Source organism: Staurois parvus, unplaced genomic scaffold, assembly GCF_062004578.1.
Source record: "Staurois parvus isolate SC_StPar_1 unplaced genomic scaffold, SC_StPar_1.0 ptg000166l, whole genome shotgun sequence".
Taxonomy (NCBI): Eukaryota; Metazoa; Chordata; class Amphibia; order Anura; family Ranidae; genus Staurois; species Staurois parvus.
In genome coordinates, this window is record NW_028317962.1 from 7011026 (window position 1) to 7025600 (window position 14575).

General features: G+C 40.2%; 1 protein-coding gene across 1 annotated transcript in view; it reads left to right on the forward strand.

Annotated features, from left to right (window-relative positions):
* The window catches only part of LOC149462827 (rab GTPase-activating protein 1-like), a gene marked incomplete at its 3' end in the record, with an annotated part of 162451 nt that overhangs the window by 106486 nt on the left and 41390 nt on the right, over positions 1–14575 (forward strand). Inside the window, exons 8-9 of the mRNA XM_089676349.1 lie at positions 5095–5161; positions 11668–11770. Coding sequence (XP_089532475.1) covers positions 5095–5161; positions 11668–11770 — 170 coding nt within the window. The remainder of the gene's footprint in view (positions 1–5094; positions 5162–11667; positions 11771–14575) is intronic.

Sequence of the window (14575 nt, forward strand, 5' to 3'; positions counted from 1 at the left end):
AAGCAGTAGAATGTTTCCCAGTAGCAGCGGCTGCTGTCAAACTTTACTGTGCTAGAAGACACCCTGTGACAACAGAGGCAGGAAATTGCAGGCAGACCTACTGTTCCTGTTTGCTAGCTGAACTGCACATATCTGTCAATGACAATACAGGTCTAAATCTGTGGAAAGTGTTGACCATGTAGAAGGATGTTTTCACAGGAAAATGACTGGCAGGATCACCAGGTTTTTCTGGTTATTTAAAGGTGAAGAAAAAAACTGATTGTATATTTTGCCTTAACGTGGATTTTAAATTCAGTTGCCTATAGCAGCTAATCAGAATCCATCTTGTTTGACTTGCAGAGTGAACTCTGTTTGGTTGCTGATGGTTACAGCTCTTAAAAGAGAACTTTAAGAATTAAAAAAAAACAAAAACAAAACAAAAAAAAACACTCATACTCACCTAGGTAGTTGCAGCATCCGATTGGATCTTTCCCCCCGCCGCATCTAAAACCAAGAACTGAGCGACCAAATACTGCTGATCACTCCGATCTCGGTCTTCAGTGAGCAGAGAACCGGTAACTGTCATTAAGCGGCTCACTGCATTGCCCCTCCAGGGCTCACTGGAACACTGTACTGTGGAGGAGGTGGGAGTGGCTGGCTCAGGCTCTTGGCCGTGGTCTGTGAGGCTGAGCTGACTGCCATTCCAGGCATCTGGGTGGATACCAATATTAAAAATTTGGTATCTCTCCAGGGCCTGGACCGGCTGAGTGACGTCAGCCGACAGCCAGCTTTAGTAAATAACCCCCATGGTGTCATAGACACTCCCCCTGTGGGTTTTGTTATCATGGCAGCCTGTGCTAACAGGACAGTGTGGTGGAGGACTGCCCACTGCTGGAGAAAGAGGACACGCTCCTTACGTCCCCAGCCTGAAGACACCTGCAGGAAAAAAATGAATATAATAATTAGCTGTGGGCTCGAGGGGAAGACTGGTGGTAGGGGTTGGAGGTACTGGAATTGGGCTTTAGGAGTTAGCACTTTAAAATAAATGTTTTACTGAATACGACTTAAAAATATTGACAACGCTGTCATAGTTTTTCTGTGTCTCCTGTTAATGTTTGTTATTGGGGTTTTTTCTTGCTATTGTGAACCTTGGCTGGTGAATGCAGCTCATATCCTTGTCATTCCTGCACGCAGCAGCTCCACTTGAGTGACACCGCTGTTTTATTCTCTGTCCCTTGGCCTCCGTTTCCAAACCATCTGATTTGGCCAAAGGAATGCCGCTTCTGTCATTTCATCGGCTCGCTTGTTCTTGATCCTCTCCTCACCCCAATTATGTTCTGTTCATTTCCTGTTCCACACTGAGAATGTCACGCTTTGAAATAGTTGTTATCGGTTTCCTATTTCTGGGCCTGCGGTGCGGCCGTTCTGCACATTTCCTCATTATTTTGTCAGACCTCTAAGTGTTCACATGAAAGTGGGAGCGTGGTTGCTGGTGGTATTTTAGTTCCTTAACCCTGAACCTTCAACCCCTGTTTTTTGCATATTTATTTTATTTCATGTACTTATATAGCGCCATCAATTTACACAGTAATTTACATATATATTGTACATTCACATCAGTCCGTAACCCTCAAGGGGCGTACAATCTAAGGTCCCTAACTTACATTCATACATACACATACTAGGGCCAATTTAGACAGGAGTCAATTAACCTACCAGCATGTCTTTGGAGTGTAGGAGGAAACCGGAGTACCCGGAGGAAACCCACGCAGGTTAATATTAATCTTTACAAGCAATCTATAAACCGTATATTCACCGCGCAAGTGTGATGTGAAAATCTATAAGACCTGACACCTGAAAAAAGCGCACAATATATCACTCACCTAAATAAATAAATGAGTACATAAAATGTGTAAACATGCAGCTGCCCTAATAGTGAATAATCCAATAATCACCTCATGAAACAATGACAAGTAAAAGCAGCGCAAAAAAAAAACGTGAAACACAATAGCAAAGTGGCAATATGATACAAAATATAACACTTCAAAAAATATAAACAAATATTTAAATCATTTGACATAAGTCCACCAACTGAAAAATGAAAATTGTGAAATATGAAAAATGAATCAATAAGGATTTTGCACTTCATCATAATTTTTCAATTTTCAGTTGGACTTATATCAAATGATTTAAATGTGTATATATTTTTTGAAGTGTTCTATTTTGTATCATATTCCCACTTTGCTATTGTGTTTCACATTTTATTTGTCATTATGTTAATATTAATGCTTTGGAGAGGAAACACAATAGCAAAAAGGGGAATATGATACAAAATATAACACTTCAAAAAATATACACAAATATTTAAATCATTTGACATAAGTCCACCAACTGAAAAATGAAAATTGTGATGAAGTGCAAAGTCCTTATTCATTTATTTTTCATATTTCACAATTATCACAATTTAAATTTTTCAGTTGGTGGACTTATGTCAAAAGATTTAAATATTTGTGTATATTTTTTGAAGTGTTATATTTTGTATCATATTCCCACTTTGCTATTGTGTTTCACATTTTATTTGTCATATTAATAATAATGCTTTGGAGAGGATCAGCCAGTGACGGCTAATACCACACTCTGCTCCCCTTCTGCATAATTGTGATAGAATGTAGAATGGTATATCATTACTGTACAGTGTTGTGGAAGGAGCTTCAGGAGGTAGTTGAAGCATCCAAAACTAGGTTTTCAGTTATAGATGGATGCTGGTCACCTCTTGGCTTTGTAAATCAACTGAGAGGTCCTGTTCATGGTGTTCCTGTCTGTGCCGTTCCTTGTAATTTGGTTGCTTGCTACAACAGAACAGAAGCTGTAATGTTGCTGGCTTCTTATTTTTTGGAGATGGCTCCAGAATTTGCCAAACCTGATGAATAGAATAAAACTGCATAAACATGTAAGGTGTCAAAAAGAATCCCTACTACAGGTTTTCAAACCCTAGTATTCAGATATCCAGCAAACTGCCCAAAACTCAAGTCAACTTTTAAGAGAAGCCTATAATTTAAGGGAAACCTCTCTTCGAGTAGTTTAGAGACTACTTTTGATGTCATACTTCAATACCGTGCCACTAGTCCAGTACAGGTTCATACACATTTGAGGCCATTAAAGTCTAACAGACAGCAACAAAAACTAACAGGGGTTCTAATCCATTTCCTCTCTATCCAAAACTAGAAAAATAGTCACATTTTGATCCAGGGAATATCCGATTTGGCTCTCGGCGGATCAGGAAAGAATTTTTTTCCCTGCAGGAGCAAATTGGATCATGCTTTGCTCGGTTTTTTTTCCCTTCCTCTGGATCAACTGTGGGTATAGGAATATAACTTTTTTTTTTTTTTTTTTAATGATTGAACTGGATGGACTTTTGTCTTTTTTCAGCCAGACTAACTATGTAACTATGTACCCTCATTAAGGAGATTCACCCTCTCTATTTGTCCTGTTTACTATTATCATTGAAAGTGAAAGAAACAGAAAATCCCAAACTTTGGGTTGTCCACGGAAAAGTAATAGAGGGGAGATCTTTCAATGGGAACGCTAGTTCTTGTGACCTGGGGGACCCCAAGGAATTCCCTTTAATTTGCAGGGGTTTCCTCTCACTTCCTGTTTGGCTATGTGGCAGGAAGTGAAGGGAAATCTCCGCAATTGGACAAATGATGGCGAAAAAAAAGTTCTGACAAGGATTATAATCCTCTCCTGCTATATCCAAAATAAAAAAAAAAAGTTTTGCCTATAGTTCTACTTTAACTCAGAAAGTATGGTGATCATTAGATCTGTATGACACCCAGGCAACGACTATTTCCAGCAGGAGGTCAGCAATGGCAGCACCCACATTTTTGCAAGGTTTGTCACCCTGCTGCAATAATCAAATGTAAAATAATAGACGGTAAACAACCCTTATCTCTACAGCTGCTACTCTACCATTGAACACCGCTGTGATGAAGAGAAATCCTCTACATTTATAGGTAAAGTTGATCCAGGGAATATCCGATTGCCTTTCGGGGGATCAGGAAGGAATTTTTTCCCTGCAGGAGCAAATTAGATCGCACTTTGCTGTTTTTTTTTGCCTTCCTCTGGATCAACTGTGGGTATAGGATTATAACTTTTTTTTTTTTTTTAATGGTTGAACTGGATGGATTTTGTCTTTTGTTTTCCGCCGGACTAACTATGAATGCTGTACCCACCCCCTCCCCCCACATAAGAAGGGTTAAATGCTTGGTGCAGGGATAAGGTGTAATACTTGCCTTACTCCTGGCTCCAGAAGGCTTTCTCCATCCAAGCGATCGGTCTTGCACTGTCCAACCTTTTCAAAGTCTAGTGTAGTGTAATTGCCTTGTTTTGTATTTGACGAGGCTGAGGGATTGCTCACAGCTCAGAGCTACTGGTAGAAGAGAACAATGCTAAACCAAGGGATGGGGGTACATGATCCACCTTATCCTTACACCCCAGGATTAAATGAACATGTAACCCTTGCAGTGTATAGGGGGGGGATACTACAAGGGTAGGTTTTGATGTTTATACGGTTGTACACCCACATGGCTTTCATATAGGGAGCAATGGCTGTGTCTGTGCAGCTGCTGAATCCCAATTGACATGAATGGGACTGCTTTGTATGTGGATGCACAAAACAGCTGTGCATTCCCGTGTGAGCAAACCCGGCCCTTCCATAGGTGTAAGCCGTAGGACGCCTGAATGAACGAGGCCTAATTCCCAGAGTTCAGCTTCAAGTCTCCTTAGAATCCAATGCCGCCGGGAATGTTGAACGCCTGTGTCCTTTACTGTTCTCGGTGTACTGTCCCACTAACCACCACGTCCATCCAGGACACACTTGGATTCGGTGCTGGGGGGGAACCACACAGAGCAGTGACAGACACAAGAGTTTGATGGTTCCACAAGTGTCCATTTCTAAATCATCAGATGTTTTCTGAGGGCAGTGAAAGAGTTAACCATTTACTTTCTGCTTTGCAGGAATAGCTGTTATTGTCTTTCATTTTGATTTGAATAACTTCTATATATTTGCGGTACATTGAGGAATAATCATGGTATTTGTTTTTCTCCTTGTAACAGGTGTTTTGGGATGCTTCTCAGTCCTGGCAGAAATGTTAAGAACAGTGACATGCATCTTCTTGATATGGTAAATATTCTATTGTCATTTATTGTGTTATGGAAGATCATGGTTTTTGTTTCATTGTAGGGGCATGGAATTTACAATTCTGTACTAATTCCTTCCTGACATGTTATAATAGGCAGAAACTGTATCATTTTGGCCTATGAGTCCAAACTTTGGTTATTCTTAGCGTCAAATGGCGTCAGAGCTTCTTCTTCTCCTCCGCAGGTGACAGTGTTCAGATCTGCTGATGGGGAACTCAGGTCTGTGGCACTCCACCCTGGGAAGAGGTTGTGCGCTGCATATCCTACTAAGTAAAAGGATAGTATATGGAAGATCAATATCAGTAGAAGGAAGGGGGGGGGGGGTCTTAAAAGAGGACCTATAGCTTTGCACTGATGCAGTGTTATAGGTTTATTTCTTGAATTGTCAGATTGCAGTATAAAGACCAAATACAAAGAAATTAATTAAAACTGATTTTTTTAAAAAAAATAGTTTATGCATTTGTAAGCCTATAATAAAAACCGGAACATGGTTTTTAGTCAAAGAGTAATTAAACCTTCATTTTAAATTTGCTATTTATATTCCAGGTGCATCTAAACAAAAGTTCACACTGCATGCGTTCCAGTGGGGTTTTTTTGCCTCTGCATTCAATACACACAGAAAGTAGGTTACATGGTTTCAATGGCATGGTTCACACCAGTGCTTGCAGTTCCAGTGCATAACAGTTCCAGAAAAGAAAAGTAGAATGTACTGCTTTTTTTCTGCACAGAACCATACTGGAAACGTGGTAAATGATCCAAAAAAGGATCTAGAATGCATCAGCACACATCAAAAACGCACTAGAATACGTAAACAATGCATAAAAAATGTGCATGCAAAAACGCATCCAGACTGCATTTCTGTGGTGTGAACTGGCTCTTAGGGCTAGTTCACACTAGATGCAGTTCAGTGCGGTTTTTTTCTGCATCAAAACTGCATGTACAGTGTTTTCCATGTATTCTAATGGCCCTAGTTCACACTAGTGCAGTCCGTTCCAGTACAGAAAAAAAAGTAGAACATGCTACATTTTTTTCTGCACAGAACCATACTGGAACATGGCAAATTGCACCGGAACTGCATGTGGTGTAAGCAAAAACGTATCCAGAGTGCATTTTTGTAGTGTGAACTGGCCCTTAAGGTTTGTTTTCTTTCTAAAGCATCCACAGCCCGAGTAGTAAAGCCTGTTCCTGTGAGCAGCTACAGAGTGATCACATCACAGAGGTCTGGCATGTTCCCTGTTGAGTCGACCTATAGTGCTGCAATCATGCTCCCTGCTGATTGGAGAGGTCTGGCTGTGACTCAATAGGGGGGCATGTCTGACCTCCACAACTTCCCCACAGAGAACAAGGGTCCCACTCTGCAGCATGCTGGCAGATGACCGGCTTTTCTCCCCAGGCTGTGGCTGATTTATAAAGAAAAAAAGCTTAAGATTTTGCACAGCCATTTTAATGGCATCTTGAATGTATTTAGCCGATTAAGACAGAGGATTTGATTGGGCTTTTAACAGTTTATCAAATAATGTTTTTTAAAAATAAAATCTAAAAATTATGTAGGTATAAAAATTATTCCTAGAGTTAATGGGGACTTGCTGACGCTGTTAAAATTGACCTCCGGGCACAAAAGTATTAAACTAAAAGATATATACTTTTTTTTTTTTTTTTTTACACATTTCAGCAGCTAAAGTTCAGTTTATTCAAGTGTGAAATATTTTCCTGCACATAAATGGCCTCCTGGCCTATGAATCTTACCAGCAGCTATTTTAGCTCCATCCCAGGATAAGAATGGTCTAACAAATCACCCGTAGTGTAACAATTTTTTCACATTTGCAGGCACACATGCAGTGCTACATGGGACCACTAGAGGGCAATACACTACATGCTAATACTAGTTTGACATGTGAAGTGCACTCTACAGATTTTGGGTGATCTTCAGGATTCATTCAAAACCTTTCTTCTTAACATACTATATTTAAAATCTGTTTGTTGTAGAAATACTTCCACATTACTTAGCTGCAGTAATGTAAAGGGTTTTTGTAAAACTATGATTTCTATACATGTACTATGTTCAGGATTAAAAAAAATATCTGTAGTCTGATAAATTTGAAATATTATTTGTGGAAGATTTCCAGTTACCTGTTTCCATCCAGTAGGTGGAACTGTAGGCTCATTTTCATATGATTACCAAGCTAATCTTAACTGCTTTGCAGAAAAAAGAAGCCTGCTTACAGAGCTCTAAAGATTAAGCTCAGATCACAAACACAGCATGTCCAATTTTTTCAGTCTGATATTAACAATAAAGTGCTAATGTGAATACACCAAGGGGATTTTAATATTGCTACAAGTAGGAAGTGGGGCATTTAGAGATCTCAAACCTGCTTCTCACTTTGGAATGCTGATCCAATTTGACAGGCAAAGCTTTGACACTATTGGGCAGTTTTGGCACTTGATTCTAAGCCCAATTTCCACATATTCTTATTGGTCCATCCCTAAGGCAGGCCATAGAAGGGCCGTTTATCGGCTGAATTTTTGGCCAATAAACAAAAAATCGATCGCCTCTGTTGCCGATGCTGCCACCCATGTCCACGAAAAACAGCCGTTTTTTGTGGATTTTCCAGCATGACCGATAAAAATAAATGAGATCCGTGAAAAACGGCTGACGGGCTGGGCCCACTCACGGCGTGATTATTGGCCGATTTTTCGTGCGGACGAAAATTCAGCCGATAAACGACCTGTCTATGGCCTGCCTAAGTTGGGCAACCTTACTGAACTCATACCCCTTTATGCAGGAGGCATAAAGGGGTATGAACGCTTCATCAAAATTTGCCAAAATCTTGGCTGTCAGAACAGCCTGAGATTCCGACAACCAAAGGCTTTGGGATACTACTGCAGGTACTGTATGTGCACCTCTAGCTACATGCATTGGTTATCCCGGTCAATGACAGGGTCTCTTTACCAATTTCTATTATGTTTCTAGGGAAAGGTACATGAAAATCAGCATTTGGTCAGCTGCTGAATATTTAGCCCTTGAAACCAAAGCCAAAAGGGACTGTAAGGCCCATTTCACACGGGCGGTTAGATTTCAGCTTTTATCTGCGGTTAGAGAAACGTATTTACCGCATCTAAATGCAGACAATGCATTCCTATGGCTCCATTCACATGCTGAGTTTAGCAATGTTTTCCTAACATACGATTTTACGCATTTAGGAAAAATAAAATTGGCAGCGTCCAGAAGCGATGCACCCCAGCTACTTGTACATGAACGCAGTTAATCGCAGTACAAAGAAAATAAGTAAACAGTTGCTATAGAAAAGGCAAGAATTTACTACCGCAGTTAAACGCAGCCACATGTAATCGCTGATAAACACAAGTGATCTCTATGCCAGGAGTGTTGGAATTCAAAAATGAAAAAAAAAAACCATGCATTTACAAGCAGCAGAACAACCACCCATGTGAAAGAGGCCTACCAAGGGTATTACTTTCACTTTGAGATGTGGTTGATACTCGTGGAGTGCGGCTCAGGGTTTGTATTGCTGTTGATGGATGGAGCAGGACATGCACCTTGAAGGGCCGGGACCTGGAGCTGAGAGAGAGCCGGTAGGGATAGTATGCAGGAGGATTTGAGCGGCGCCATATCAGTCGAGTATGGTCACTTACTTTATATTTCCTATATGTTCACATTCACATAGCTTAACTTAAATATATAGATTTACAAATTATTACTTACTTTTTTACTTTATCCTCTTTGGCTTTCCTCTTCTATGTAATGTTAAAAAGAGGCCTGTGTTGTTAATGCTAATTAACCTTGTCCGTGTTGGCAGACCTCATTATCAGTTGTAAACTAGATATGCACACTATTTGCCCTAAGAAAAGGTTATCTTGTTCATGGCTTGGGTGGTACATTGAATGTTAATGGCCATTTAAAAAAAGAGTCCCTTCAGTTTTGCACACACACTATACAAAATAAATACACACACATAATATATATATATATATATATATATTATAAATACACGAGCACACACAATATATACATTCTAAATACATATATAACACACACACCAGCCTCTTTATTAGGTACACCTGTTCAACTGCTTGGTAACACAAATTGCAGATTGATAATCAGCCAATCACATGGCAGCTCCTCAATGCATTAAGATATCTAGATGTGGTGAAGACAACTTGCTGAAGTTCAAACCGAGCAGCAGAATAGGGAAGAAAGGGGAATTATGACCTTTGAACGTGGCATGGTTGTTGGTGCCAGACGGGCTGGTCTGAGTATTTTAAAAATTGCTGATCTACTGGGATTTTCATGCACAACCATTTCTAGGGTTTACAGAGATTGGTCCGAAAAAGAGAAAATATCCAGTGAGCAGAAGTTGTGAGGATGAAAATGCCTTGTTGATGTCAGAGGTCAGAGGAGAATGGGCAGACTGGTTTGAGATGATGGAAAGGCAACAGTAACTCATGTCAATATGGACCAAAATCTCTTATGAATATTTCCAACACCTTGTTGAATCTATGCCAGGAAGAATTAAGTTCTGAAAGCAAAAGGGGGTCCGACCCGGTGCTAGCAAGGTTCACCTAATACAGTGGCCTGTGAGTGTATATACACACCGTATATAAAAAACCCCAATTACAAAAAAGTTTGGACACTATGTAAAACCTCCATAAAAGCAGAACACAATGATCTGCAAATCTGATTTATATGCCTAAACATTACTACATTATAAATTTTACTTTAATGCATTTATTCCAGTTTTGGGCTCATCTGCAGCGGCTCTCTCCCTTCTCCCCGCTCTCACAGGCTTGGCTCCCAATGCTGTCAGGGAGCAGGAGCCGGGCCGAGCAGCAGTGTCTGTGTCTATAGACACAGGCAGCACGGCAAGGGATCGATCTTGCAGGTGTGCCAACATTGGAGGTGGAGGAGCCAGGGGCATCAGTAGGGGACCCGAGAAGAGGAGGTTCGGGGCCGCTCTGTGAATTTCCTTTGCACAGAGCAGGTAAGTGTAAACCTGTTTTTTATTTTAAAAAGATTAAAAAATAGAGTTTACAATCACTTTAATCTCCTCTGTGAGTAATGAAGCTGGAAGCAATGAGGATTTGGTTTAACTCCTTCCCCATGATCAAGCATGATCTGTGCTTGATTAGCTGTAGTGGAAGGCAAGGTGGACAAGGGAGGGGGGTTAATGAGACTCCTGATGTTCTCCATAGAAAGAACCTGTTGCCTGCCCATGCTATTAAATCCAGGGCTTATTTAGCCCCCATGTGATGGCTATAAAGTTGAAGCGATAATAAACCCAAAACTAAAAATGTCATAAATTGCAGCTTACCAATTATTAGGGAAACAAGAAAAGTAATGCAGCCACCACATCTGTCTGTTTTACCTGGTGATCTGGCCAGTAATACACCTGTATTAGAGTGCCCCCACTCTGGATAAAGGAGCACAGAAGGCACATCAGACAACAGCATTGTCAGTCTGGTGGGAGGGGAGCGTTAAATGTACTAGTAGATTTAAATACACTAAACAAATGGAAGACAAACTGCAGCTATAACACTTTATAAGCAATTACAGCAAACCATTTTTTTCCTTTTTGGGATAAAGCTTTTACATGAATAAATAAAAGCTGATCATTGTAATCAGCCCTGCCAGTGTTAAGTGGCTTTTCTCAACAATGTAAGCTGATATATTCTTCTGAAGAGCTCATGCTTCTGAAAAACAACAGACTTGTTGGCTGGATCACCAGGTGAAAATAGAAGAAAGCCTAAAGAAGAAACCGAATGCAGCCATTACATCCAAGAATTGGTAGGCTGCAATATATAAATGTTTGCTTTTGGGTTTAATACTGCTTTAGGTAAAATAATAAAATCAAGGAAAAAAAATTGAAAGGACCCCCGTCCCCTCTATGCGCATACACAAATGCAAACATGCATGTAGAACCCGCACATGTAATTAAGCAGATATTACCTCATACATGTGAGGTATCACTGCGAACATCAGACTGAGAGAAGGAAGGAATTCATGGTTATCTCTGAGTTGATAACCTGTAATAATTATGGGCACTGTAGTGTTTTGCTGTTTCATGAGCACGTACAATCATGAGTATTAACATTTTTAATATCTGTTTACTCGATGCAACCCCATCTTTTTTATTCTACAAAAAAAATTGTTAACGTGTTTGTGTGGGCTAAAATTCATTTTGTTGGATTTTTTTCCAAAGATCTGTGTTGAATGAACAGTTACATAAATATCATACAACATAAAAAATTTAAACTTTCGAAAATATTCAATTATTTGGGGCTTTTAAGTATTTTTTGGAAAAGAAATGCTGATTTTAACATGTGCGTGAAAGATTTTAAAAATTGCCCCAGAAATGAACCGGTTAAAAAAAATGTTTGTAGTGTTTCCTGCGAGTGTGTTCTGTGTTCTCTGCAGCTTTTTATACATTTCTCGTTCTTGTTAACAATGCAATTTTCTGCTCTGTACCGTTGCAGGAGTCCATGGGGAAGAGCAGCGATGGTAAAGCATATGTGATCACAGGCATGTGGAACCCAAACGTCCCTGCATTTCAAGCACTCAATGAGGAAACTTCGAAAGGTACGATTTCATGTGACAGAAGACAGAACACGCCGAGTGTGCCTTGTGTACAGAGTTCTGATGAATAGACTCAATCCAATCTTTATAGTTGATTCTTTTCTCTGGGGGTTCCCAGTGTTTTGCGTTAACTAAGTGTTAGTTGTTATACAAGATACTGAACAGTATTTTCAAACAAATGTTTGTGAATGACAAAAGAATAGGGTAACACCCCAAGAAACGTTTTGCTAACATATATTGAATAATTTTATACTTACTTTGGTGGTTCTGCACATTGATCTACTGTAGAGTGGGTCTCCAAACTATGGCCCATGGGCATTGGGTCAGTGGTGTGTCCTCAGTGTGCACAGATTGGGGATTAAGGTCAGTAGACACTGGCCATGTTCTCCACTTGAAACCAACCAACCTGCCCAGGGGATCTGATGTAAGGGAGACTTTTATGGGGACCCTGATGTAAGAGGGGACTCTAATGGTAACCCCAGTATAAGGGGTGATCATAATGTAAGGAGGACTCCGATGGAGACTCTGATGTAAATGGGAACTCTAATGTAAGGGGGACTCTGATGGGGGCTGTGATGTTTGGGGAACTCTGGTGGGGACCCTGACGTACGGGTACTATGATAGGGATCCTGATGTAAAGGGTCCTCCTAATGAGGATTTTTTTTTTGGTGCTGTGAATACAGTTGTGCTCAAACGTTTGCATACCCTGGCAAATATTGTGATATTTTGGCATTGATATTGAAAATATAACTGATCATGCCAAAAAACTGTTTTTTATTTAAAGTGTTACTAAACCCATGACCTTGCATTTACGATATCTGGTCTCCCACAATACACACAACATGGAAATGCAGTTATTGCAGTAAATATAAACTTCTAAATACCTTTCTCATCAGCAGTATATATCAGTCTTTTGACATCTATCAGTGTCCAGCTGAGCACTAGTTAAAGCTTGAAGGAGGAGTTTTCATTCTGTTTGGACTGTCCTATGAGGCTGAATGAGCCCTGATCCTCTGTCTGGACAGTGCTGATTGACCCTGTGCTGATCACATGCACCAAAGAAAAAAGACCTCTCTAGCTATACACACTAAACTGAGCATGTGCAGAGTGCCTCCTAGGACTCTATACTAGCAGCAGATGGATTGGGGACAGTAGAAGGGGAGGATCAGCGAAGTCAGAATCAAACAAGCTTTTTTTTTTTTTTTTTTTTTTTGCACAATTCAGAGGATTAACCCCTTAGGTTCCACACAGAGTATAACAAGCATACTTTTACTGCATATACAGACTGATTTTACTGTTGTAGATTTATTAACACTTTAACGATAGTGATCATATGAAGCCATTTATTATCACATAGTTTTTCAGCTCCTTTTTATCATAATGGTATCAGAAATCACCCAAATGGCCCTGATCAAAAGTTTACATACCTTGGAATGTGTGGCCTTAGTACAGACACATAAGGTGACACACACAGGTTAAAATGGCAATTAAAGGTTAATTTTCCACATCTGCGACTTTTTAAATTGCAATTAGTGTCTGTGTATAAATATTAAATGAGTTTGTTAGCTCTCACATGGATACACTGAGCAGGGGGAGCAGAAAAGAATTGTCAAAAGACCTGGTAGTGGAACGTTTCAAAAGATGGAAAAGGATATAAAAAGATTTCCAAAGCCTTGAATATGCCAGTCAGTACCATTCAATCACTTATTAAGAAGTGGAAAATTGGGGGATCTCTTGATACCAAGCCAAGGACAGGTAGACCAAGAAAGATTACAGCCACAACTGCCAGAAGAATTGTTCGGGATCTAAAGAAAAACCCACAGGTAACCTCAGGAGAAATACCGGCTGCTCTGGAAAAAGATGGTGTGGTTGCTCCAAGTAGCACAGTATGACAATACCTGAACAAAAATGAGCTTGCATGGTCAAGTTGCCAGAAAGGCACCTTTACAGCGCCAATGCCACAAAAAGCCCAGCTTCTGGCATGCTGTAATCTGGAGTGACGAGACCAAAATAGAGCTTTATGGTCACAACCATAAACGTTACATTTGGAGAAGGCCCAACATGGCCTAACAAGAATATCATCTCCACTGTGAAGCATGATGGTGGTTCACTGATGATTTTGGTGGTGTGTGAGCTCTAAAGGCATGGGGAATCTTGTGAAAATGGATGGCAAGATGAATGCAGCATGTTTTCAGAAAATACTGGCAGACAGTTTTCATTCTTCTGCATAAAAGCTGTGTATGGGACGCTCTTTGACCTTCGAGCAAGACATTGACCCTAAGCAGAAAGCCAAGTTGACTCTCCAGCGTTTACAGCAGAAAAGGGTGAAGGTTCTGGAATGACCATCACAGTCTCCTGACCTTAATATCATCTCTAGGGAGATCTCAAGTGTGTGGTTCATGCAAGACAAGCATCGACTTTGCATGACCTGAAGGCATTTTGTCAGGAAGAATTGGCAGCTATACCACCTCCAAGAATTTGGGCCTCATAGACAACTATTACAAAAGACTGCACACTGTCATTGATGCCAGAGGGGGCAATACACAGTATTAAAAACTAAGGGTATGCAGACTTTTGAACAGGGGTCATTTCATTTATTTACTTGTTGCCATGTTTTGTTTCCTGATTGGGCCATTGACCTACAGCTTAATACGATCCCTTAAGAAATTAAAGAAATGTATTTTGCCTGCTCACTCATGTTTTCTTTAAAAATGGTACATACTGTATACTCTCTAGGGGTATGCAAACTTTTGAGCACAACTGTATCTGTAAAATATACAGTATGGCCTTTGTATTGAAAAGTTTGGT